The sequence below is a fragment of the Elephantulus edwardii genome, unplaced genomic scaffold, assembly GCF_000299155.1.
Source record: "Elephantulus edwardii isolate Elephantulus edwardi_28Jun2011 unplaced genomic scaffold, EleEdw1.0 scaffold00148, whole genome shotgun sequence".
In the NCBI taxonomy this organism is placed as follows: Eukaryota; Metazoa; Chordata; class Mammalia; order Macroscelidea; family Macroscelididae; genus Elephantulus; species Elephantulus edwardii.
The window spans coordinates 5011378-5038290 of record NW_006399898.1 but is presented as its reverse complement, the minus strand read 5'-3'; the positions used below and the strand labels follow the sequence as shown (position 1 = coordinate 5038290).

The window sequence follows — 26913 nt, the reverse complement described above, 5'->3', positions numbered from 1 at the left end:
AGGCCACTTGCACTCTGTCCCACAGGGTCACCAAGAGCTGGAATCAACTCGATGGCACCGAGGAGTCACTAACATTCGGAAGCAGTGCATTCCCAGAGATTTTACAGTCATACCTACCTTTGCTGCTAGTTTGGGTTTGAACCTATTCCCTTCAAGGTGTTCTCAGAGAGAAACTAGTAAGCTGCGTTTAAACCGACACTCTGAAGGAGACAGGGATCACCCCAGGATGTTCTCCTCCGTGAAGACGTTTGGTTTTCAGACGGGAACAGGCGCCCTGCACTCTGGGGCTCACAGCTGCCAGCCGTACTTACCAAAACCTGAAGCTCCTTCTCCAAAGCCTCTTTGACTTCACTGACATCACGAAACTTTTCCTGAAGGTTCGTGAACAAGAGCTCCTTCTCCTGGAGCTCTTTGGTAATGCTCTGAGTCTAATATACGGAATTACACGGTGTAGAGGCAGATGAACAAAAGGAAACATAATGAATGAAAAAGGGAAACAAAACAAAAACACATGAAAAACTGAAGAGAGACAAATGGAACAAAACAAAACTGAAAAGAATACAGGCATCGGTACACGGTGCTTTTTAATTAGGACTTTTAAAGACTCAGTGCTGGATACGGCTAGCTAACGGCTGCTTTAAAGTGGCCAAAACAGATTCCTCACCCACGCCACTCTCTCGGCTACGAACTACTCTCAGAAGGAAGTACAGAAATATGCTTTTAGATAAATCACTGAAGTCCTGTCTTTTCTTGGGTTTTATACTTTTTAAGCTATAGATGGTGAGTACATGTTGTTTGTAATACTATTTCTTGGGCTTTTGTATGTTTAAATTATCTCAATACATTTTAGAAATCCAACAACAGTCATCAGAATTTGGATTTTTAGTAAATCCTGGTGTTTATACAAAGAGCCCGACTATTTGCTCTTCGTTAATCTTTCCTAATTATATTTTTATTTTGCCTGGTGTTTTGGGAACCTCAGTAGCAGGCTGAAGAAAAATGTCCTGTAATCAATTTATCATCTTTAAGGAGGGTTACTCAGCAGCGTCTTAAGGTTTGTGTGTCCTCACACGTTCCCTAGTCACCCTCACAGCTCTTCTTCCTTTGCCAATAGGGCAGCTTCTCCGGAAGAAAGCTCGGAACACCAGCAGGAACCCTGACTAACAGCCGGAGGACTAAGGAGAGCATGGACTCATCCAACCTCCCTTTCAATGAACACGGAGTTCAGCACGCCCAGCTGGGAAGCATGGACGCCGAAGATGTCATCACTTAATTTTTTTTTCCCCTGGCTAAAACACACTTACACAGTAATTTCCTCAAAAAATGTGGGCAACAGTTGGGAGTTGTCATGATGAAGCAGGATAAACTCCTGTGAGAGAGGCAGTGGCAACCTTGAGGCCGCCAGGCTCCTGGCCTGAATTCTGCGGAGAATAGTGTGTGTCATGGAATAGTTAGCAGTACTCAGGTTCTCCCTTCTGTTTTTCACCAGAACAGCAGAGGCAAGGCTGCCAATCTCAAAGCCCGTGATCTGAACCCAGCAATTGTTCTATGGAAGGGAGATGTGGGCTTCGAATTGTGTCAAGATGGACAGCCTCGGAGCCCCACGGGCAGTCCGACCCGTCTATACACTTGCTATGACCGTGGACTGGCGAGGGCAAGGCAACAGTGCAGATGGGGAAGAAGGAGGAGTTCACTCTCTCAGTGTCTGTTTTAATCGATTCTTGTACTTTAACTCAACACCATCAACTTAGAAAGATTCTCTATTGCAAAAACGAACTATGGACCAGAACCCAGCTCAAACAGGTGACTGAAACATAATCCAGGCACAGAGTAACTAGGTAGAAAATCTATATTCAACATCACTACTCAGAGCTGAAGTGCATGTTCCTTAATCCTCTCAGATAAGACCATACTCAAGACCTTCAGAAAGAAGACAGTAAGCTCAACTGGAAAACGTTACCACCAAATATTTTGTCTTAATTAAATCAGGGGTCTGGAGGATGAACGGCCTCAACTGAAAACACATGATGCAAAATAAGAACAAATGGAAAACCAAAAGATGGAAGATGTCGATACAAACCTTGTCACTTTCAGCATCCTTTTCAATCTGTAAATGTTTAATCTGATTCTCGGCTGTCTCGAGCTGCTGTCTAAGTTTCTCATTTTCCGATTTACCTTCAGAGCTGGTCTTCCGGAGTGCATCGAGATCTGAGAGCTTCTCTTCAGCAGCCTTGAGCTGTGATGTAAAATTATCAATAACCTCGGCCTGTTCATTGCATTTGGTCTGCAGGGCCTCTAGTGCCTTTACCTTTATTTCTGCTTCCTGAAGCTTGTTTAACGTGTCTTCCATTTCGACGAGATGCTGCTCTTCCGCTCTGTCCAGCTTCGAGGTTATGGCTTCTAGACTGTTCTCCTTCTCCTTAACCACTTTCATGAGGCTGGCCCGGAGGGCTTCGATCTCTTTGGCATGAGCAGACCGTTCCGAATCCTGCTTACTCTGCAGAGTTTCGATCTCATGCTGGTACTCTAGCCTCAGTTTCTCGATGTGTGTTTTTAACTCCGCCAGTTCTGCTGTCTCGGTCCCCACCCCCTTGCTGAAGGACACCTTCAGTTCCTCCATCGCCTGCTGATGGGACGCGATGGCAGTCTCCAGCTTGGACTTCCACAGGGCGATCACATCTGAATTTTCCTTGTTGGCATGGTCAAGCTTGCTTTTCAAGGACTCGTTCTCCTTGGAAAGCTTCTCTGTGGCTGTGTGAAGGGCCTTGAACTCTTTCTGGTGTGTTTCTTCCCGGGAGCTGAAGTAGTCCTTCAGAGAAGCCACTTCTTTCTGGTGGTCAGTATGGGTGGTTTCTAGCTTTTCTTGCAAAGAGCTGATCTCTTGCAAAAGGGAAAGGGACATATCCACGTCACCGGCTGGCTTACTGGCCTCCAGCCTTCTTCGGAGCTCAGCCACCTCCTGAACTCTCAACGCTAGGTCTTTCTCTAGCTCCATGATACGAGACTTTTCTGACACTGTCGCCACCTATGAACAATAGTCCAAAGAAAAAGAGAGCATTTAAATAAAAATTGCAACAGCTTTCTTTAACCTCAAAGATCTAAATACTGAGCTCAGACTCAGAAAGCAAACTGTTAGAAATTCCTACATCTTCATGTATCTATCTAGGTACCAAGTGGTACTACTGCATATTCCTTTGGTACTCGCAGTCAGGAAATCAGGACATACTGCACTAGGCAAGGCTGCAGTTAGGGACATTTCTAAATTATGGAGGAGTAATGATGTCAGTTTAAGGACTAAGGTGTATCTGATTCAGGCCATGGTCTTTCCAATCACTTGCTGTGCATCTGAGAGCTGAACAATGAATATTGACAACAAAAGACGAACTGATGCCTTTCAGCTGTGGTGTTGGAGAAGAATGCCGAACAACCCATGGACTTCCAAAAGAACAAACAAATGCGTCTTAGAGAGGGTGCAGCCAGCATAATCTTTGAAGGCAAGGATGATGTGGCTTCACCTCACATACTTTGGGCATGTTACTAGGAGGGGCTACTCCTCGGAGAAGGACATGATGCTGGGAAAGGCAGAGGGTCAGTGAAGGAGAAGATGCTCGGTCAGTTGACATGGTGATGGCCACAACGGGCTCTAAGGTGTCAGGAAGTATGCTGACGGCACAGGACAGGACAGAGCTCAGATCTGCTGTTCACGGGCGACTATGGGCTGTCCTCAGCGTGACAGCACCTAACAACAACAACATGTACCTGTAAACGCAGCAATGCCCATCAAGTGCACCTCTGATTCAAAACCGTCGTCACTGGTAACGTGCCACCATCTCACTGTGCTCACGGAACCAAGAGCACAGGTTTTTCTTTTCCTCTCTGAAGCAGTGTAAATCGCAGACCTAACCATTCACCGATGAGTTAAGGGGGGCCGAGGTAGCTGCCTTCCGGAAGGAGGCGTGCTTTGTCTTGCCAGCTGGGGTCACCTCCTGCACTGGGATGTGTCCCTCGTGCTCCGTCTGTGGAGGTGATCGCTCAGAGCTCTGCTGGCTCATACACATGTCACCAGACACGTGTGGTCCCTGAGCACTACACACATCACATCTGGAAGACTTAGAGGGAAAGAGAACATCAAGTGCTTAATTCATAATTTTTCATTGAGGACATAATAAGTCAGGAAGCTCTGGTGGCTTAGTGGCAAGAAACTGCGCTCCCAAGTCAAAGGCAGGAGGTTTGAATCCACCAGCTGCTCCATAGCAGAAAGGTGGGCATTCTCTTCCTGTGCAATTTATTGCCTCAGACAACCTGCTGGAGGATGAGCTGAGTTGATTCTGAGTCAACAGTACAATAAGAGCAAGCACAGGAAGCAGTCTTTTAAAGACAGTGATTTAAAGATAATACATATGGAAATGAATTTCCTGTTTCTTTTTACTGTTTAACCTATTAGTTAATGGGTATGCCAAAAAATTAAAAATATGTGGTTTGTATTATGCTTCTATTGAATTGTGCTAATCTGTCATCATTGATTGCCTTTGAGTCAAGCACAACTCATAGCAATCCTATGAACAAAAGGCCTGAAGCCCCTGTACAACCATCAATATTTATTAAAGTTCATAGTTTCCGGAGGCATGTTACTTAGGAGGTCATAGTGTGTTACTGTTATGTGCCACTGCAGTTCTGAATCCTTCCCTGTCTTGAGCCAGTCCCACTAACTCTGACACACCAATCCCCGTTGCTCCAGTTACTGCATCAAATCCATCTCACCTGGGATCTTATAAAAGACCTAAACTGACAACTATAGAATTATCAACTCTACGATACAAACTTTGATTAAGTGATAAATAATTCATTAACCTTTAAAAAATATCTGTAACAGACAAAGTAGAAACGGTCACTTACCTGCAATTGTACACAGGCTTGCCCTCGCTTCCCCTGAGAAGTCCCCAGCACACTGCCGTGTGCATCCTGCCCCCTCCCCCAGCGGCTCTCAGGTCTCAGCGTGGTCAGTGTGCATGTGTGGACATGCCGATCCCCAGGTCCTCTCGGCTGAGACGCCCAGCTCAGATCCTATCTCCCCTCGAGATCTGCACTTTTGTTTTGTTTTTGTGAACAGACCCCTCAGGACTAGGAGAAGCGCTTTCCTGATCATTCTGAGAAAACGATTCCCTGTGCTACGTGCTGAGCCGTCAGTCCAGTCCAGAGCACGTGGGAAACAGAGCCTCACACTTACACAGAAAGGCTAACTGACCTAGGGGACAGGAATCAGGTGAAAACACTCAGAAGCCCCGGACTGCAGGTTACGCCTCGATACTGACACGGAGGTCTGAGGCCTACTGCTAGAGAGTTGCACTGCCAACCCAAAAGCATGTGGATCGAATCCTCCAATTGCGCCATCGAAAAAAGGTAGGCAGTCTCCTCCAGTGCCATTTACAGCCTCTGAAAACCCACTGAGGGTCAGCTATGAGTCAGTTCTGACTCAATGGCAAACAACAACAACAACAACATCTACACTGTCTTTTCTTTTTTCAATAACTGTACTGAAGTATCATATAAAAACCATAATATCCATCCATTTTAAGTGTAAAATTAGATTATTTAAAAATAGCTTTAGAGAATTGCAAACATCACAACCACCATTCAATCTGAGAACATTTCTATGACCCCAAAACATCCCTCAGGCTCCCACTACGCCCTGCTTTCACCATGTGTCACCTTGGGCTGCGATGCTGATTTTAATGACAATGTCCCCAGCAGAAGAGGAGAAGCCAGCCCCTGGACTACCAGAACCCATAATCGAGCCCTTCTGCACAACTCCTTCGCTTTGTGCTCATTCATTTACCCATTTTTGTTCTGTTTTGTGTTTCTCCTTCCATCTGGGGAGGGGACTCTAAAGAGTTTATTAGCACTAACTGTTACACAACGCTGGGCAGTGTCCTCCCAGGCTGTTTACAGCCTCTTAGCACCCGCAGGAGGGTCAGCTATGAGTAGGTTGCAACTCGATGGTAGGTAACAACAAACAACAACTATAAATACGGTGTAAAATACTAAGAAACCTCACTCTTAAATCTGAAATAGAGAGAAAAAATAAGCCCAGTGTGGCAATAGCACCTAAACAGTCACAAACCTGTGAAATCGAGAAAATGCCAAGTGGAAATAAAGAACAAGATGGTTTTACTGTGCATGGCATTTCCACAGCTTTCCCTTTCTGTCTCATCTCCCAAGCCTGCATGTGAGGCTATCCCTGCCTTGCCCTCCCCAAAGGAAGGCTGATCATGTCTTATGCTTGCTAGTATCTCTATTGCACTAAGCACACTGTGAACAAACTGGACACGTTCATTTAGAGGAATCCTAAAAAACCCACCAAAAGCCACCATCGCTGCTGGCAAGTCAATTCTGATGCAAAGCAACCCTGGGACAAAGAGACTGCCCACAGGGTTGTCCAGGCTGGAATTCTCATGGCGGGTCGCTAAGTCAGAATCAACTCAAGGGCAATCTGTGAGCTTGAACTTGAAGAAGCTGCCCATCACACCCTTCTCCTGGTAGAGTGGCCAACGACTCTGACCTGCTCAATCTGGGTTAACAGATGAGCACTTAACCACCGCTCTGCTATGACTCTTGAATTCTAAAGCACTTCCTAAAATGAGACAGGAGTGCTGAAGTCAGGAGGTCACTCGGTTTTACGCCACCTCGCTGCTTGGGAGACCAGAAGACAAGGCCTGGAGGAGAACACAGTGACCACGGTGAAACACAGACGCTGGAACCTGGCCTGTTGGGCTCAAGTCACACTGTGAGCAGGTATCTTCTCATCCACAGAAACAAACAGTAAAGGTTTGCTCACAAAGTTACGACACTGGCGAAGAATCAGAATTTTAAGAAAAAAAATCGTTATCTCATCAGCCCCTGAAAGGAATGACATTCCATGAGCTCTGGTTCTCGGCTAATGAAGAAATGGCCCCAAAATGCCACGACTGATTTTGTTCATCACCATCAAACACACCAGAGGAAAACCTTTAAAACCTTGAGAGAAGAAAAGTTACCCAGTTGTCTAGATTTTCAGATTCATCAGGAGTTCTCTTCAATGGAAACTTCTACACCGAGAGACTAAATCTATCTCATCAGGGACATTAATTTTTTACATTTTAAATATAAAGTCTATGAAACACACTAACTGCGAATGAGTCTATAAAACACAATGTACATGAGTGAAAAACAAGGTCTGGACAATTTACTGACAGTCAGATTCAGAAACTCAAATGCATTCATGGGTACATATTTTTTCACATGAAAACTACTCAGAGCCACAAATGTTAGAGCGTACAGTGCAAAACTAGAGCCAGGTGGACTCCCTCCAGTGGTGGCTGAGAACACGGAATCTGGAGTCAAACGTCTGCATGAAAATCTTAGTTCTACAATGGCTTTTGCATGACCTCTCACTCAAAAAATTACTTTACTTCTCTGTGCCCCACTGGGTGCTCTGGGGCCGGAGGGGTTAATTATTTGACTTTTACTGAAAGATCAGTGGTTCAAATCCACCCCTTGGTAGAAGGATGTGCAATCGGCTTCAATAAAGACTTAGAACTTTGAAACCAACTCTACTCTGTCCTGTGGGTCCGTCCTGAGTTGCCAAAGAGCATACTTCATTTCTCCGTTCACCAGCAGATAGATACTGAAGTTGTTGACAGTGTTAGCTATTGTGTGCAGTGCTGTATGAATACTCATGTGCCTAAAACACACTCTTATGCATAAGCGTCCCTTTCGGCCGAGTCAGGTCCATTGGATACGTATCCTGAGGGGAGGACAGTGAGGAAGAACTGAGCAGTCATTCTTACATTATCTCTTCCTTTTCATTTTGGTTATTGTCTAGTCTCTCAAGTGCTGAGGCAGGTGTGCTGGAAGCTCAGGACTTTCTGTGTTGTGCTACTAACTTAAAGATCAGCAGTTCAAATCCACCTCCACTCAGAGACAAGAAAATGGGCAGTCCTCAGGTAAGGATCTGTAACCTCAGGAACTGACAGCGGGTCGCCAGGGGCTGGAATCAACTCGAGGGGCCTGGTTTGGGGGCTAGGTGGTAAAACAGACTAGACTTGCACTGGTTAAGTACTTGATTCCTAACCAAAAGGTCAGTGGTTCAAACCCACAGCAGTGCCACAGGAGGAAAGACCTGACACTTCGCTCCTGGGCCAATTAGAGAAAATCATCTGGGGCAGCAGTTGTAGTCTGTCCACTAGGGTCTGCGAGTCAGACTCGACTTGGGGGCACTGTCTGGTGCCTCAGTGACCGCACCTGTTGGCACTGTTGTGGGGCCTGAAAGAGGTGGACTTGTAAAGCCCTCAGGACAACGCCTGGCATGCCATCGGCACTCCACCAGTGCCTGAGCAAAGATGCCCAGAAACGTCACAGTCTCCAGAACCCTGGGAGCCAGGTAGGTCCCACCTGACCACTGAGATCTCAGCCTCCCAGGTGACAGGAGGAGGTAGCTACAGAAAGGGATCGGCTCCGGGGACAGCAGATCTCTGGAAGGGAAGTGTCCTAGAAACGAACTGGGGCTTCCCGGCTTCTCCCGGGAGGGTCAGAGAAGGCAGGTAGGCAACACAGTGACACAGATGATTTGGAAACCCTGAAAGCCAGGACTGTGGAATGAGAGGACAGCAGCTGTGCGGCTACCTGGAGGGACGTCCTTCCAGGCCCTGTCACACAGAGGGCCACACTGTGTGCAAAGGTCCTGCCCTCCGTTTTGGTTGAGTTAACCAAAGAAATGAGTCTTGACAATCAATGCATGGATGATTTGATATAAAACAAATCCATCCACCCATCGCTCTAAGCTCACAAACTCCTGGCCAACATCAAGACCAAACTCAGGTGGAAGCACTGGGTCAGGCCAATGGCACGGCCCATTGCCCAAGTGTCCACCTTTCCCGCACGTGGGTCCGCGTCGTTAAATAGTGAAAACCATTACCCTAGTGTCTTCTAACTCCCTCTGGAGTTTGTCAGCTTTGGTCTTTTCAAAGAGCAGGCTCTGTTCAAGCTCCTTAATGCGGGCATGCTCCAGTTTGGTCTGCGTCTGTTAGTAAAAGGAAGAGGAAGAGAACACAACAGTGCCACCATCACGTGCCAGCACCAGAGGAAAGAGCGGCATGCAGGCTAAGCCACCAACACCTTCCACCGAACGACCAACCGGTGAGAATGGAGCGAGGATGAGGATGGCAATGGGATGAGCTGGGAGCGTGGACACACACAGTGGGGCAGGGATGATGCTGGGAGGTGGGAGATGGGCTAATCTAATGAGAAAGGAAACGGTGGGCACAGGGGGCGCGGTGTCAGGTGCATGCAGCCAAACAGAAGTTATATTGATAAGTGAAGTTTATCAGCACACATTAGAATCGTTAATACTCCTCTAAACTACCCTTCTCCCTCCTCCCACAATGACTATAAAAAATCGATTGGGGGAAAAATAGATTGCATCCCCAAATAGCACTGTATGTAATATGGCAACGATAACTTAAAATCCTAAACATGTTTAAGACGTCCTTGAGGGGGTAGGTATCTTTGCACTTGGGCATACGAGCTGATACAAGTAAGGGCCAGATGTCAAACCTGATGACAGGAATACAGAACCCAGACCTGAGGCATACCACCCAGTGGCCTCTCTGGCATGAGTGTCAGCAAACTCATGTCCTCCGGCCCGCTCCACAGTCTTCATCTTGGAGGTGAGCCGACTGCAGATGCTGCAGGACTGTGCCAAGAATGGGCAAAGGATCTGAAGTTTCTGTCCTAAGATGAAGCAGGTCTTACCAGCGCAGGGCTAAGAACTGGTGTCAACACACCAGAATGCATTTGAACCTAAGGAGTTGGTGCTTAGAGACTTCTGAGGTCCACACAGGGTCTCCAACGCCATCTTCACACACTCAGTGAGAACCTGGAGAACTCAAGAGACATTCTCTAGCAGGTCTAAGTGTGACAGGGTCTTAGCTATCCGAAATAATCTCGACGTGAGGCCGCACGGACATGAGATCCGCATCTGATGGACTGATACCACCTCACTGACCCAGCTGCACTGACCATGCAGGGACCATGTTCCTTTAAATATCCCTGCCCAGAGCGAGCCTGAGGAGCCTGCACGGTTAGGGCCACGAGAAACGACAAGAAGCTCAGAACAATGGAGCAGTAAGCAGTGTAGGACTCCAGCCAACAGTGGACCACTGTGGGGGCACCAAGGTGCCTACGCTGGAGACTTTCCTGATAAGAAAATAAATGTATACGTATTTCTTATGTAATAAGTTTACATAGCCCAGCCTATGTCATACAGGGTCACAGCCTCAGGACTGGGAATCCCAAAATGCCAAGGTAACAAAGCCTATCTCCTATTGACACTATGTGTCCTCAGGATCAAAGGTGGCATTCCAGGGAGCAGGCATCATCCTCTGCACGAGCTCCTCTCCCCATTTAGAGATCCTCCTGCTGTGGATACACGGACGGCTAGACGGCTGCATCTGAGGGATGGCAGGAAGGGCACTAGTGGCCCACTTCCTGTCCACAGCACACAGCAACACTAGAGTGAACAGGTCAACCCCTGCACAGTTCCTCCCTTCTCAGAGCAAGCTGCGTGTCTCCAGGAAGAAGGTCCCGGGAGGGGCGGACAAGTAAAGCAAAGGCTGAGGGAGAAGCGTGGCGGGGCAGGAAGGGGACAGGAGGGGGGCAGGAGGGAGAGCCCTGCAGACGGGCGGGGCAGCGGGCACCAGACCGCGGGAGGAGCTGCGCGGACAGGAAGCCTCGGTGTTTAAAGCTCAGTCTTGAGTTTTCTGGTCTGGCAGCCAGGAGGTGGTGGAAGAACACGAGTCCTTTGTGTCAGTTTTGTTCTTTTGGGTTGGTCAGTCAAATCAAGCATGTTTCAGATCTTTTCACCCTGCATCACAGCTGGTGGGGTCCACCTCGAAGCCAGGCTCTGGGAGCCCCCTGGGAAGGTCTGCACAGGTTGTCTGGGAGGGTCAGAGGGAAGAAGGAAAAGAACAGCACTGCTACTGGGGTGGGGGGGACCTCACTTCATTAATAAGAAACTAAAAGATAATGAAGACTTCTGGGGCTCTTGCCCATTTATGGAAACAAGTTGGTTACAGTTAATGACTCAGTTGCTAACCAAAAAGTAGGCTGTTTGAACCCTCCCAGTGACTCCCCAGGAGAAAAGACCTGGTATTGAACTCGTAAAGAAGACAGCTGAGGAGACCCCAGTGGGGCAGTCTCTGTCCCTGAAGGTCAGATCAGGAGGAATCAACAACTGGAGCAACAAACAATCTGGATTTCTCGGTGGTGCCTGGTGAGCCTCCAGCCAGCAGGGGACACTCACGGAAAAGGCAATGACTGGTGCTGGGAGCCTCACAATTCCCCTCTAGCCATCCTGGAAAGCCAAATGAGAAATCTCTGGAATTTTCTTCCAAACCAGTCTGACTCCCTCGTCTAACATTATTTTATGATTCTGGCCACTGTCATGTTTATTTTAAGAACTCAGAAGGATGAGTTAGTTGAAGAAGGCCAAGTCTCTAGAGAGTTTGGGGAGGGTAATTTTTTTCCTTTTTTAAATGAAGTAGAGGCCTGCCTACTCACTAACTGAATGTCCGTAGACCTTAGTCATTAGCTACAACTTCCGCAGGATAAAAATTAATTGCTCTGGAAGACACATGCACAGAAATAGTAAGGCCAATATCCCAACGTCAGCCGACACAGTTAGTATTTGAGTATATCAATAAGCATTTTTAATCTGTAACCGCTCTGTGTTAACAAGGAAAATATCCACACAATTAAGTACCCTCTTACATTCTCAGGGTCTTCAGAAATCTGGCTCTTTTGCTATCAGTGAAAAAATAAAAAAAATTAAAGGGTGGGAAAAAAAAAGAGATTCAACTCAAGTGTCGACATGTGTTAGAGTTTCCAGATAACGACGTGATTAATCGCTTAATGTGATGAAGTCCATTTCTCAGGCTTTACTGGGCTACTGCACATGTAAATCTTTTCACTTGCTCCCCGTCAAAAATTACAGGCGGTGTCTAGTGAATGAGATGATGACATGGAACTCCTAATGAGTCTTTGGGGCGTTCTGAATGGATGAGAACAACACAAAAGTCAGCTAACGGAATGTGACTGTATGTGAAATGAGCAAGGAAGAGACTAAATTATGAGTCATGTATCAAATTCTGGGTCCTGCAGAAACAAAACATGGTCCCCAAGCTTTCAGCTAACCATTAAAAAATTTATTTATATCCAAAGAATAAAAGCTGCTACTTTCTAAGAGCCCTTGAAATGTAAGCACCGTCTCAACAGTGTCTAATGTTGTATTGGTGGCAAAAAACCCAACACAAAAAAATCAACTGCATTCAGAGAACTGTACACGCACAGTTTTTACTAAAATATTACAGATTAAGGAACCAGAAGTTTGCAGAACTGGGAAAAATGCCATCATTTCTGTTTGTCATATATCTAGCAGTGGTTCAACAGCATCAAACCCGTTTCATTCTACTTCAAAACTGAGTGTAAGTAACTGCTGGAAAACCTGACGCCAAAGGAAAATTTCCACGGATTCAAAACATGCCACAGAAGAAAGAGACATTTCAATCTGAATTGTTCTTGTTTTTCGATGGCGTGGTTTGTTTTGTTCTGTGGGGTTGTTTTTTGTTTTAAATCAATTGCTAGAGCATGTAATTCTCTCTTCAGTAGAGTTGTGACAATTATCCTGCTCACCCAAAGAGCGTAACTGAGAGATGAAGTCAAACACTGTGCCTGGGCAATTTGGACGACATCTTAAAATGTGGTTCTGATACTCAGAGTCGCTCATGGGCTGTCTCACAGGACAGGTCTACTGGGAGGCACACTGCCAGGTGTATGACTTAATTACATCCAATTCGTGGCTGTGAATTTTGAAGCAGGTGCAAAAAGTTGTGACAATTTTCCTTTGCAAAGGAACTGAGACACCACAGTGACAGGTTCAAGGGCTGACACCATCCCTTGGGCTGACCCCCCATGCCCGTGACCCAACGCTGGAGGACGGCCACCCACGCTCGCGGGCTCCTCCTGCTGGCGCTCTGGTCCCACAACTCAGGTGGCACCGTAGCAGGCAGAACCCAGATTCCCAGCCAGTTCCACCCTCGTTCAGTGGAATTTATGGGAGTATCAACAGTTGCATATGGTTTATATCATCAGGCAAATGTCTTAGTATGTATTGTACTTTTCTATGCATAAAACATTAGAAACAAAGAAGTACTCCTTTTTTATTAAAGTTATTTTTTCAAAGAAGTACTTCTAAACACACCAAAACATATTTATCTTAGAATTATAGTTAGTAACAGCAACAACGGTTAAATGTGAATAGCCAAACTGGGCCCGTTTGTTAATTCTGATCCATGGTCTGCCCTCTAATTTTTTAATATAACAGGTTTTACAGGGCTGGTTCCTAACTGAGGGTTTGTACTTAAATCAGAGGCCCTTACACAACCTGGGGTCTGCCTGCATGCCCCCCACACCTGCGTCCTGGCTCCAGGAACTCGAGGGAGCTGGAGGGGGTTTACCTCGAGATCGCCTTTGGTGATGGATTCTTCCTCTACCCGGAACTGGAGATCCTCAACCTTCCTGTGAATTGAAACCCAAACAAAGCATTCAGGACAGTAACTAGAAGAAACAGCTGTCTACTTCAAAGTTTAAAAAAAATGTGTACAGATAATAAAAAAAGTGAAAAGGAAAGAAATAACTGAAAGAGGGGGGAGGTCTTCCTGTTCACAGCTTGAAGTGGTCGGTTCTAATTAGGAAATTCCACGGGGTGCTGAAGGGACTGGCACTGCCATCAAGTAGACCCCTACTCAGAGTGACCCTGCAGCACCAAGAAAGCTGCTCCATGGGGTCAAGGCTGTAAATCTTTCTGGAAGCAGATTGCCTCATCTTTCTCCCACAGGGCAGCTGGTAAGTTCAAACCACCAACCTTCTGGTTAGCAGCTGAAAGACACAAGATGGGACTGCAGGGGAAAAGTGTGATTACACTAAAGGTATGTGTCAGATTTCAAGTCAACAATTTCCTCCACCCAGGACTAGCGGCCATGGAAGAACAGTACAGAAAGCCAGTCTCTTCTTACATCACCTTATGCCCAGATACCTTAGGGTACAAAGAATACTGTGGTCCACATATTCACACTCGGGCCCTGTAGCGGACAAGCATTAGGCTGGTAAGCTGGTCTGCATGAAGAATAGACCCCTCTGTTTTAAACCTGTGCAAGGCTGCCAGTACCTGCTCCTGGACTGAGAGGGTGAGCTCATCATGATCTGGGGGAGCTCAAACCCTCAACCGCACACTGCTTTCACATTTAGAAATCTCTGCTATTGGAATGTGTGGTCAGAGACCACGAAATAGGATCTTTTGAAGATTTACGTGGTAACGTCCACATTATGAATGTTTTAAAAATCGGGTGTCAGAAAAGAATAAAAAGAGGACAGACATAAATAGAGTCCTTTAACTCATCAGCATTCTCGAGACCTTGAACATGAAAACAATCCTACTCATTTCAGTCAGAAATGTCATCTGCAAACTTGCGCAAAGCAGGGAGACAAGCTCCTCAGCCCAGAAGTCTGCAGATAACAGCTGATTTAAGAACAGAAGCTAATGTACTGGTGCCTTGGCATTCAGAAGGGCCTAGAATTGCCCAGCCCTGCTTCTCATTTCCAAGAAGCCAGTTTCAGGCTACTAGACGCATTTCCTATGGAAGTGTTTCCCCAACGGGAAAGAACTCTCCCTGGAGATGAGCTGGCCTATCCCTCACTGTAACTCTTACTGGAGCTGGGCTCTCCCTCAGTGTAACCATTAGGGAAAGGAGTTGGGCTGTCCCTCACTGTAACCTTACTGGAGATGGACTGGGCTATCCCTCCACTGAAGCCCTTGCCAGGAGCTCTGGCAGTGCAGTGACTTAAGCATTGTGCTGCTGACTGAAAGGTCCACAGATTTAAATCACCAGGCACAGGCAGAAGAAAGCGCGGCTGCTGTGGAGGTCGGTCACGGAGACCCTATCGAGGGTGCAGCTCCTCGCTGCCTTACAGGGACCCTGAGTGGAGCTGCCACGACGGCAGCAGTGCAGGGGGCCGGATTCTGGGGTACCCTTACCATCGCTGAGCTCACAATCACCCTGAGTCCCAGGTTCCTGCTGTGTGTCGCTGCTCACCAAGATGACAGAAGGTGGCATTAATGCAGTGGTGCACAGACTTCCCACGTGCCAGGGATGTTCCAACTGCTTCTGTGGACACTTCCTCCACTGCCCTTCAAAGCCTCCCTTTTGTAGGAACTCAACTTGCCTTCACTAGCTCATCCACACCGGACCACTTGACTTTGTAATGACAGGGCAAAGCGTCTTACTTGCTTCTCTGTCATATGACAGCTTTGTTTTCCTAAAAATATTCTGATTTTCTCAACACCCAGAGAAACACACACGGCAGTGCTGCTGAATCGATTCCAGCTCCCAGTGACCCTGCAGGCCAGCGCGTACCTGCTCTGTGGGATTTCCATCTTTGTGAGCACAGACTGAACGCATCCTTCCCCTAGAGTGCCTGGTGGATTCAAACTATGGACCTTGTGGTAAGCAGCTGGGTGCCACTAGGGTTCCTATCACCCACTACGTAAGACCATTTTACTGATTCATGGCAGAAAGCTCATTACATTAGTGTCAATTAATTTTACACCCTCTCACACAAACAGCTCCAAGTGAAGGCTGAGTTTGCGTCAATTCCACAATCCTGCGGCCTCAGGAGGACATTCATCCTCAAGATGGCCAGCACCCAGCAGACACCCAAAAAATACGCACTTAGTGCCGAGGCCGCGGGGACGGCTCTGGGTGCCCTGAAGAGAAGCCACGTGGTAGCCCACTCCTTGCACGGAGGGAGGAGTTCCATTTCTGTCCTACCCAGTGTCACTGCTGTGCTTCTGCGGCTTCACATGGAGAGGGAGGTAAATGGGAGGTGTTTCTGGAGATCTTTTCAGGGAAAGGAGCCCTGGTGGCAATGGAAAATGACGAGGCAGTGGGCCTGAGTACAGGTTCACACCCCTGGGAGCCCTAGAAGCGGGCTCTTCTCTGTCCCACACGGTCCCCGGAGTCAGAACCAACTCAATGGTGGTGGATGTGCCTTGGTTTTTCTCAGGGGAAATGGTCAAACTCCCCCTAGAAAAGTCTGACATCACCTTTTCTCTTCCTCAAGCTGGTTGAGAAGTTCCACTTTCTCCCGGTCAGCTGCTTCCACCATTGTCCGCAGCTGGTCCATCTTGGCTTCCAATTCGAGGACATGCTGAGGAAGACAAGGACTGCGGTGAGGGGAGAGTTCGCACCCTGACACAGGCCCAGGGAATATCTCCAACAAGTTACAGCTACATGGGACCACGGTGCACTTCATTAATCTACAACTTCTCCACACTCAAGGGCTGTCTACGCTCGTTCATGGGTTACTCGCAGCAGACTTCCTGGCTGCTAGATGATGAAGAAACACACCAATTGAGCAACAGGGGGCAATGGTGACACAAATCGTTTTCTCCCCCCTTTCTCAGATGAAATACATACAAAGGATATTCTATAAAACAGGATTTTAAAATCACAGATAAGGTCCAAATAAACAAGTTGGCCAAACACCAAGAGCCTCTGGATGTAAAGAATAAAAGACTTCAGTAGAACCAAGGAGAACAAAACCTGATCTCTAGGATGCTGGGAACTGCTCCACAGGGTTACACCTTCCAGCAAGCCCACACTCATTTCTAGTACTTTCAAGACCTGCCCCCTGGCTCCAAATACCAGGACTGTCCTTCCACCTCCTTGCTCAGCGTAAGAACCATCACCATCTCCACCACGAGACAGCGCCAGACGTCACCTGATCGTGTCCATCCCGAGCCAGGGCTAGCTCCTGCTCTATCTCCCCCACGTGGCTCGTGGCCTTGGCCACCTCCGCCCTCTCTAGATCCCGTTCTGCCAGCAGCTGCTCAATGTGCTGCTGCTTCTCCTTGAGGGCCTCCTGGAGGGCGGTGGTGCCGGAGATCTTCCTGGCGTACCGGGAGGAGGTCTCCGTCAACTGCAAAGGAAAGTTAGAGACGTGAAGGGCGATGACGCTGCCAGGGAAGCCGAGAGGGGCCAGGCATGCAGGCGGGCAGCTCCCCAGCAAAGCACAGGCGCTGCCCAGAGGTGGGAACACAAGGAAGCGCGTGGTGCTGCCAGCGTTCAATTTTGCAAAGAAGCAAAGGCGAGAGGTCAGGGAGCAATCACACAACATCTAGAAATCATAGAACAATCAAAGCATGTGGCAAGGTCCCGGAACAGGCAGGAAGGCGCTTGCAAGGAGAGTGCACAGCTCAGCTCCTAGGCACCCTCAGCTCAGCCGACAGGGCTCGCAGGAACCTAGGGAAACTCCACCGGGCCCACTGAGCAAATGCCTCTAACTCCACGGCTCCTGAGTTTCATCAACACTGAGGTTCGGTCATGACACTCTGGCCAGTCTTCTCAGACTTCTGTGACAGTCAGTCAGCCAGGGGCCACCCTGGGAGACACAAACCTTCCTTCAATGGAGTACAGGTCAGATTGCTATCAGAATTTTCTTCATCTTTTAACAGGAACCCAGTCCTGAAGCCTTGAGTCTCCAGCACCAGAGGTTTATGTAGAGAAGACGAGGAGAACGGGGTAAGTAGGTGAGCATGTGGGTATGTGCACACACAAGAGAGAAGAAGGGGAAAGAAATGAGGGTGGGGGAGCAATCTGAGAAGAGGGAGAGAGAAATGGGGGTGAGGAGAGAGAAATGGGGGTGAGGGACGGAGGCAGAGAAACAACGGAGCAAGAACGAGGAAGAAAACATGGGGCTGAAAGGGATGAAGTGGGGGTGGGGGTAAAGAAAAGTGTCTCTGTGTGTCCATCTGTTAATCTTGGTTGCTTCACATACTTGATTCTTCCATCTTGAAACTAATGGTCATTAAAAATGCAGAGGGAAATAACTATTAAAACAGCGTGGTGCACCCTGCGAACTGCGGCAAGCTGAGGAAGACCTGAGGCAGGTGTGGACCAGAAGCTGCAGGCGGTTGAGCAGAGGTCTCCTGTCTCGGCACTGCACTGCCTGTTCCTGGTCAATCACTTGTCTGTAGATGGCTCTCCATTACTCCAGTCCTGATGTCCCGGTTGGAATCAGGTCCCATTTGTCACCTGAATGCTCTTCTCGTAATCAGGCTACCTGAGCCCTTCTGACAGAGCACAGCTTACAAGGAGTGTCTTTCATCAATTAATAATCAGGTCGTTTGTTAACTGGGAGAGTAAAGGAAACCAATCAAATCTACACTGGCCTTTACTGTCAGTACTTAGGGAAATGTCTTTTTATTACTTTACAAGGTCAAGGAAAATGTCTTCTTCCTTTAGCCATCTGCCTCTCCACTTCCAATTTCATGATGTGGTCAAATTACACTTTCTCTCGTAAGGTTCCCAAACCAGGCACCGAGATCGCGCTGAGGCACCTCCGGAGCGGAGACAATATGCAGCATTTTAAATTCCCAGGAGAAACACGGTGCCATTTGTTGGACACCATGCAATGCGTTTCCACATTAGACTGGATTACTATACGGCAATAAAAAGCACCCAAGATTCCCAATGCAAAGCAGATCCTCTCACAGACCAGCAAAGATGTCCGTAACAGACTTTGGCCACTTGCTCTAAACAACGCTTTCTCCTGACAAAAAGTTTTCTTCACCTCATTGTTCTTATCATGTTTTTCCATAACAGTTTATTTGTGATTTTTCTGTTCGAGATGCAGACTGGATGCAAAATATACATATCAGATGCAAAATATAATTTTGCCTAAATGTTGGAAGGAGGACCATCCAGCAGGGAGACAAAGGAGAACGACTCCCACACACAAGGCAGATTCCACTCCCTCTTCGTCCCGTCAGCCACCAGGAAGGCTGAGGCAAAGGGACAGTCCCAGTCACGGCTCTTCACGATGGCACATCTCGCCTGACTGCCATCCGCACCACAAAGTACAGACCCTACATCACGTTGAGTAGGATTTTCTGTTGCCTTTCCAAATATAGAACAGTATTTACCTCAAGTCAACTAATATCCCTAAATGGGATAAAAAGGAGTTCTGGTGGCAAAGTGGTAAGGAAGTGCACTGCCAACATAAAGTCACACAGTTCGAATCCACGAGCTGCTCTCAAGTAGAAAGATGGGTGACGTCCTCCAGTGGGCGATTTACTGCCTCTGAAAATCCCCTGAAGGGTCAGCTACGAGTCAGTTCCAACTCCATGGTACACAACAAGAAATTATGTAAAAGGAGGAGAGAGGGGAAGACAGAGGGAAGACAGCGGGAAACAAAACAGACCATGACTTTCCCTAGTTCCTGACAAGCTCTAGAAAGTTCCTTCTCCATTCTCTGGTGCAAGTCAGGAACATGTCACACATCAATGCTTTCAGTGGGCCAGACAATATTAACTTAAGATTAGAATGCTAAGAACACATCTTCTCTCAAAATACTTCTGTTCCTAAATGATTTGGCCTCAAAGAGAAACAGACCCAAGTCCTTGAGGAAAAGACACCCTCAATTTCCCTTTCTTCTTGTGCCCAAAATAACTTCAGAACAAAATAATAAATCCATATGGGAGCCAAACAGCAATTACAACAGGTTTACCAAGAACTAGTCCCTCTGAAAGGCTTCAGAATTTGAAAGACTATGCAACACATTTTTTGATTCAAAAATGATGATTTGGCTGGAAGGGAAACTTTCAGAAACCTACTTTCAGGGGTGTCACAGCCAGACAGAGCTGGGATTTAGCACAAGGACGAGAGGACAGGAGGACAATCTTCCGGGGGAGCAAGGGTGCGGGTGGACGGGGTCATCGTGCCTGCGAAGGAGGAGAGCGAGAAGGAAGGAGAGGCTTACCAGCCCTGTGCGACTGGGCCTGCTGCTCACGGAGGAGGCCACCGAGCTTACGGAGCTGAGCGAGGAGGCAGACGGGCTGCGTTTCAAGCTGGCGGGCGTGGTGGCCATCACACGCCTCACGGCGGCAGCCTTGGCTTTGGCTGGGGTTGTGGAAGGGAAGCCAATCTTGGTGACTTTGTGGACAGGAGCAAACAAGCCATATTTGGGTTGGCACTGGAAATACCTTCAGAGAACGAGAATAAAATGTAAACCAAAAAAGCCATCTTAATTACAAGACGTAACAACTACAAGGGAAAAGCCCCCTAGGCTCATACACTGTAGGACTAGCTGGCTGGGAATTCTACCAAGAAGCCAAAGTTGTGTGCTAGAGTGGAACACTCACGTCCACGTGGGCGGAGTGAAAAGAACGAAACCTCAGTGATGCTTTAGAAACCGTAACAACACAACCTACGGTGCACCTGATGCAGGCCGTGGTCTTTGCAATCCTTTGTTCTTCATCAGAGAGCTGGACAGTGACTAAGGATGACACGAGAATTGATGCCTTTGAGCTGTGGTGCTGTAGAAGAGTATTAAATATACCGTGGACTGCTAGGAGAACAAACAGATTTGTCCTGGAGAGGGTGAGACCAGGCTGCTCCTTGGAGGCAAGGATTCTGAAGCTTTGTCTGATATACTTTGGACATGTTGTAAGGAGGGACCAGTCCTTGGAGAGGGACGTCATGCTTGGGAGGGTGGAGGGACAGCGCAGGAGAGGAAGACCCTCGATGAGGTGGACTGATTCAGGGACTAGGGTAATGGGGGTAGGTATGTCCAAGTCAGTAAGACTGGCACAGGAAGGAGCTCTGGTGGCCTAGTGGCAAGAAGCTGCACTGCAATCCCACAAGTTTGTGGTTCAAATCCACCAGATGCTCTGCTGGAGAAGGAGAAACAATCTCCTCCTGTACCAGTCAGATCTGATTTGACGATACACACTCACACATAAAAAATTGGCCCAGGATAAAGCAGGGTTTAGGGCTGTTGTACACAGGATTGCTATGAATTGCAGGTGACTCGATGGCGTGTAACACCACCACCACCACAACCCACCGTCATCAAGTCAGTTCTGACTCCTGGAGACCTAACAGGACAGACTGCTGTGCAGTCGATTCTGACTCATCCTGACCTGACATTGAACACCCCAGACTACAGATCTTTACAGGATGGGACTGCCTCACTTGTCTCCACCAGAACTGCTAGTAGATGGAAGCACTAATCTTGCAGTTAGCAGCTCAACACATAACTCACTCCACAAAAGACACGTTGCTGGTTTTAGGCGTCATGGAGTCAACTACGAGTCATAGCAATCCTATGAACAACAGAGCTGAGCCCTGCCTGAGCCCGCGCCGTCCTCGCCCTGTCTTCATGATGTTCAAGCCCGTGTTACAGTCACTGTGTCAATCCACCTCACTGAAGGTCTCCCGTTATTTCTCTGATCGTTCACCTTTCTCGGCATGAAGTCCTTCTTTTCCCAAGGACGGATCTCTCCTGAAAACAGTATCCAGCATGAAGGCTAACCATCACTGCCTCCAGGAAGCACCTAGCTTTGTTCGGTTTTTGGCAGTCCACAGGCCATTGGGTACTCATCCGACCGCACAACCCAAAGGCCTTGATTCTTCTGTCATCCTATCCACTGTCCAGTGATGCACAGCAAGTGATCAGAAAGATGGTGGTTTCAATAAGGTGCACCTTACTCTGCAGCACTTTGGAAAGGTCTCTGATAGCAGATTTTCCCAACGCAACCCATCTTTTGATAATTTCAGTCTTGTCTCCACCTACTGATGTTGCCTCTCAGCTCAGTGGTATTTTTATTTTCTTGATGTATTGATGTTATTCCTATTGAAGTCTGTATGTAGTCTTGGATCTTCTGTAGCAAGTGTTTCAAGTTCTCTTCACTCTCAGCAAGCGTGGCTGTGTCATCTGCACGGCACAGGTTGTTGATGACTCCTCCTTCAACCCCGATGCCACACTCTTGTTCATAGAGTCCAACTTCTCAAATTATTTGCTCAGCATACATACTGAAGAGGTATGGAGAGAGAATACAAAGCTGATGTACACCTTTCTTGATTTTAAACTATCTAATGTTTCCCTTGCTCTGCTCTGATAACAGCTTCTTGGTCTATGTATAGGTTTCCCAAGAGTACAATTAAGTGTTCTGGGATTCCCATTCTTCTCAATGTTAGCCATCATATGTTGTAATTTACACAGGCAAATGCTTTTGCAAAGTCAATGAAATATTAAAAAGACAGGGTGGGGGGAGGAAGAAAATTATGCAATAATGAATGATTTTTTTTAAGTGAACTGGGGAGGATAGGGAGGAAAACGTGCAACAATGAATGAGTGAAAATCCAACTTTTCTGTAAAATTTCGTTAAAATCACAGTGTTTTTTTAAAAAAACAAAAAGGACAGGGCAGTACCATCCAACTGAGTTTTCGAGACTGAAATCTTGGAGGGAACAGACACATCTGTCTCCTGTGGAGCAGCTCGAGGGTTCAAAGTACAGCAGGCACCCCACTCGGGCAGACTCGTTCAAGTCCACATACAGAAGGTTAGCTGGTATAGTTAGTTAACGGTGGGCATGGGACTTGTTGGAGCATTTATGCCTTGACCGGACTCCGGTGACTCCACATACAACTGAACAACAACCCTGGGTGGCCTCACAACGCCTGCAATCACAGTAACAATCACACACAGCCCCCGTGTCAGGTCAATACTTGAGGGCCCTCTGCTCTTTGGCTGATTTTGTTCTGACCATGATGTCCTTCTCCAGAGACAAGCCACTCTGGATACGATGTCTCAGGTATGTGCGCCAATGTCTCACCTTCCTGGTTCGTAAGGAACACTCTGGCTGACACCAACCAAGACAGGTCTGTGTGGCAGCCCATGGTCTATTCCGTATTCTTTACTCCCACCACATTCAGAGGCATCAGCTCCTCTACAGCCGTCCTCACTCACTGTCCAAGTCGCACAAGCATATGAAGCGTTTGAACACAGGTTAGGTGAGGGGTACTTTAATCTTTGAAATCTCCTTGAACTTCTACACTTTAAATAGGTCCTTGACCACAGATCTGCCCAAGGCCACGTGTCTTCTGATTTCTTGACTGCTGTTTTCTTAAGTGATGGCTATGGATCCAAGTAAAACGTAATCATTGATGACTTCAATTTTTTTGTGTGTGTGTGCCCAAGTTTATTGAAAATATTATAGCACAGCAGACAGATTCAAACAGCTCCACGTGGTGTTTTGAAATTCATTCCAACTGTGGGCTGAGTGACCTGCAGGTTGGACAGCCTGCCGAAGTCCAAGAGTTTCAGTATTTCCTTAGTATCAGGATCTACGTCAATGATCTCCTGATCCAGGGCTGAAACCTCTGGTACATAATTCTCTCTCCTCCTCCTGCAGCTTCATGGAGATGCCTCTCACAGGCCCTCTCTGAATCCGCTTCATCAGGTGTGTGACACAGCCTGCTATCTTGTTCCGGAGTTCCTTGCTGGGAATAATGGCGATCTCCTCGCACACGCGCTTGTTCGTGTGGAAGTCATTACCCAGGCGCGTGTAGTATTTCTCAATGATGACCCGGGCCGCCTTCTTCACGGTTTTGGTGCGAATGTGGCCCATGTTGGCAGGTCCTTAATGAAAGAGTTGATAACCTCAATCTTTTCTCCACTTGTCCTAATATTGCTCATACAACACACAAACGGTAACATTCAACAGTCAAAGACATCCATTAGCATATACTACTAACTGACACACTATATACCATGCCTGTTCCCACTGCCTACACAGTCACCTGCATTCCTTCACTGGCATCCTGTCTTTAGGACAGAAGGTTATCCTTCTAAAAGAAAAGGTAAGATGACTGGAAACTGAGAAGCCTAGGAGGAAACAAGGAGAGGGCTGACACACTGCAGGACTACAACCAGTATCACAGAACAAGGTCTGGATCAACTCGAACAGAAAGCTAACCGGCTATGTAACATTCGCTTAAAACACAAAATATTTCTAAAAGGCAGTTTTCGTTTCTATTTCAATTGAAATCAAAGAACAGGTATGCCTGCTGTCTGTTTCCTAGCCCAGGCTTCTTCTCTTCCCCAAAAGCAGCTTCCTGTTTTTTATTCTCCACATTTAACACCTCACAAGTCATTCAGAGGTTGAGTGGAAGCAAAAGGGAGAGAAGGCAAAGGGCGAAATAACGTTCCCCCTCTACGCCAAAAAATAAAGTGGACGCTTGTTCCGGATCCACTCAGATGTACTAAGTATTTCCTAAGGAGACCATCAAAGGAACAACTCCAATTCTAAACCCACAGCCATTAAGTCAATTCTGACTCCAGCAGTTATGACACAAGACAGCACAGAAGTCTCGAGGTTTACCAAATACACTGCCTCTCAGCCTCTCCCATGGAGTGGATGATGGATTGAAACCACCAACCTTTTGGTAAGGAGTCAAATGCGTTACCCACACCACCACCAGTGCTTGAGTTCTGGTGGGAAAAGGAGTAGCTAGGTCTTGGATTGGGCAGCAGTGAGTTTGGATTTGCTATCCTTTTTGGGCGGAGTGGGAGTTCTAGGGGGAAGTGCAGAGCTTAGCAGCCTCATTTCCACATTCCTCAGCAGACTTGGAGAGACCTGCCTGAACACACAGCCACAGACAAACCTTGTTCCAGCAACAGCCCCGTCGTTCTTCCCAAGAGGTTCGTCCAACTCCACACCGCACCACTCCCCCTTGGCGAAGTCTGTCTCCCCAAGAAACCGGACAACCCCAGCTTTAGTGCCACCAACCTGTGAGAAGAGAAGGGCAAAATGAACATGTTCCAGAATCTAAACTTCTGTGTGACTCTTACCAAAAGTTAAGCAGTGTTTCACATCAGAGTGATCCAATACTTGCTGTAGCCTAATAATGAAAACGCCCAAGTAATAAGTGAGAAAATGGTGAGACTGTTTCCCATACTCTGGACAGGCTACCAGGAGGGCTCAAAGCCTGAAGAAAGACAATGGGTGGGGGAGGTGGTAGGGTGGGCCGTCAATGTCAAAGACACCAGACCAGACAGCACGACACCGGAGCTAGACTTCAGGACAGCAGAGATCAGGAGGATGGCAAGGGATCACTACCTATCTGATCACTGACTGTTGGAACCAACTTGAAAGAGGGCATCTAACAAGACTATCCAACAAATTCATGAGACCCTCCTTAGAAAAATGAGAGGCATTTTCCTGTTTCAAAACAAACATTTGTTATAAAAAAAAACAACCAACCCACATCATTAAAAGAAAACAAATTTCATATTGAAGACTGCAGTCCTTGGGCATGTCAGGTCTCATCGTCCTCAGTTTCAGGAAGCAAGGTTATGTCATCTGCATGAACATGGGTTGTTGATGACTCCTTCTCCAAGCCTGATGCCACATTCCTCCTACAAAGGCCAGCCTCCTGAATGATCTGTTCTGCATACAGAGTGAAAAGGGATGGAGACAGAAGAACACATCCCTGGCACAATCCTTCCCTGATTTTGAACCATGCTTTATTTCCTTGCTCAGTTCTGGGGACTGCCTCCCGGTCTGAGCACAGACTTTGCATGAGCACAATCGAGGGTTCCAGGATTCCCATTCTCCTCAAGCTTAGCCACAATCTGTTGTGATCCACACAGTCAAATGCCATGCAAAGTCAATGAAACACAGACATTCCTCTGATACTCTCTGCTTGCTGCCAAAATCCATCTAATAACAGTGATAATGTCTCTCATGCCACGATCTCTACCAAATCCAGCTTGCACTTCTGGCAGTTCCAGTAGTTTCTGGAAAATCTTCAGCAGGATTTTGCTTGCAGGTGAGATCAGCGATTTTGTTAGCTAATTTCCACACTCTGTTGGGTCATCTCTATTCAGCACACATACGGAGTCAGAAGCGACTCAACATCAAATAACCACCACCAGGGAGGGGTATTGCAAGGGGCTGTACAGAAATGTCCCAGTGACACGGCAGGTGTCACTGCACACAGACCAGGCTGGAGTCTGGAGGACTCATGCTCACTGTGACCTCAATGCTCAGCAGAGCACAGACCTGCCTTCCACACACACCTGCTGACTGAAAGGCTGTCACCTCTGCGGGGACCAGCCCACTTTCCTTGACTACGTAAAGGAGGATCTGCTAATATACGGATCGGGGGCTAAAGCTGGACTAAGCCAATAGGAGCTCTGCCAACTTATTAACCGAGCTTCTCAATCTGTTTCCTGTTTGTGAGACGGGGATAAGTGAAGGGTTGTCCTGAGGATGAGACATTCCACAGAAAATGGCTTAGCACAGGACCTGACGGACAGTCTGGGTACTGAGCCTGCTGAGAAGACTATAAAGTGCTGGACCTGGCAATGTTTTCTTGTTTGTAACTCAAGGGATCTCAGACAGTCATCACCCATATAAATCAGGCTCATATTCTCCTTCCTCCCACCCCCAGCAGCAGCCGCCCAACAGCGTCATATGAGTACAACACAGCACATTAGTGAGAGATGATGCGATCTCCCCAGATAATCTTCTGGATTCTTTGGGGGTGACTCCAAGCTGTTGTCATGAGCACTCATTTCCCAGGAGGAATCTAACAGGCTGTGGGCAGGAATTCTCCAAGCAAACCACAGGTTTCCTTCTAATTGCAAGCTTTATAAGAAACAACCACAAATGACAGATTAGCTACTATAGCTCTAAGTATAGCAAGTAATGAATAGATATTCAAAGCATATATATTACACTACCTACTTTGTGTAAAAGAAATGATTACCAGTTCCTAGAACGGACAGTTTCTTCTACTTTTTCACCCATCACAGTTGTCACCCATCACAGTTGTAATTTCTGACTATGAAATGCTTTTCCTTTTAGACAAAAAGATCACCAGTAAGTACTCAGAATATCTTCAGGAGAGACAGAAAGTTGCATCATGTTCTAAAATACCTCGAATGCTTTTCTTCTCAGTCATCCCACAGTC

At 47.2% G+C, this 26913-nt stretch overlaps 1 protein-coding gene across 3 annotated transcripts in view; it reads right to left on the bottom strand.

Annotated features, from left to right (window-relative positions):
* The window catches only part of CLIP1 (CAP-GLY domain containing linker protein 1), an 87659-nt gene that overhangs the window by 49787 nt on the left and 10959 nt on the right, over nt 1-26913 (bottom strand). The window contains exons 3-11 of one of the 3 annotated variants that reach the window (XM_006894643.1): nt 24601-24725; nt 19912-20134; nt 16873-17070; nt 16196-16299; nt 13551-13611; nt 11806-11838; nt 8954-9058; nt 2081-3025; nt 312-428 (exon numbers count right to left, since the gene is read on the bottom strand). In XM_006894643.1, the coding sequence (XP_006894705.1) occupies nt 312-428; nt 2081-3025; nt 8954-9058; nt 11806-11838; nt 13551-13611; nt 16196-16299; nt 16873-17070; nt 19912-20134; nt 24601-24725 (1911 nt within the window). The remainder of the gene's footprint in view (nt 1-311; nt 429-2080; nt 3026-8953; nt 9059-11805; nt 11839-13550; nt 13612-16195; nt 16300-16872; nt 17071-19911; nt 20135-24600; nt 24726-26913) is intronic. The other 2 variants (XM_006894642.1, XM_006894644.1) reach the window with 2 other exon arrangements.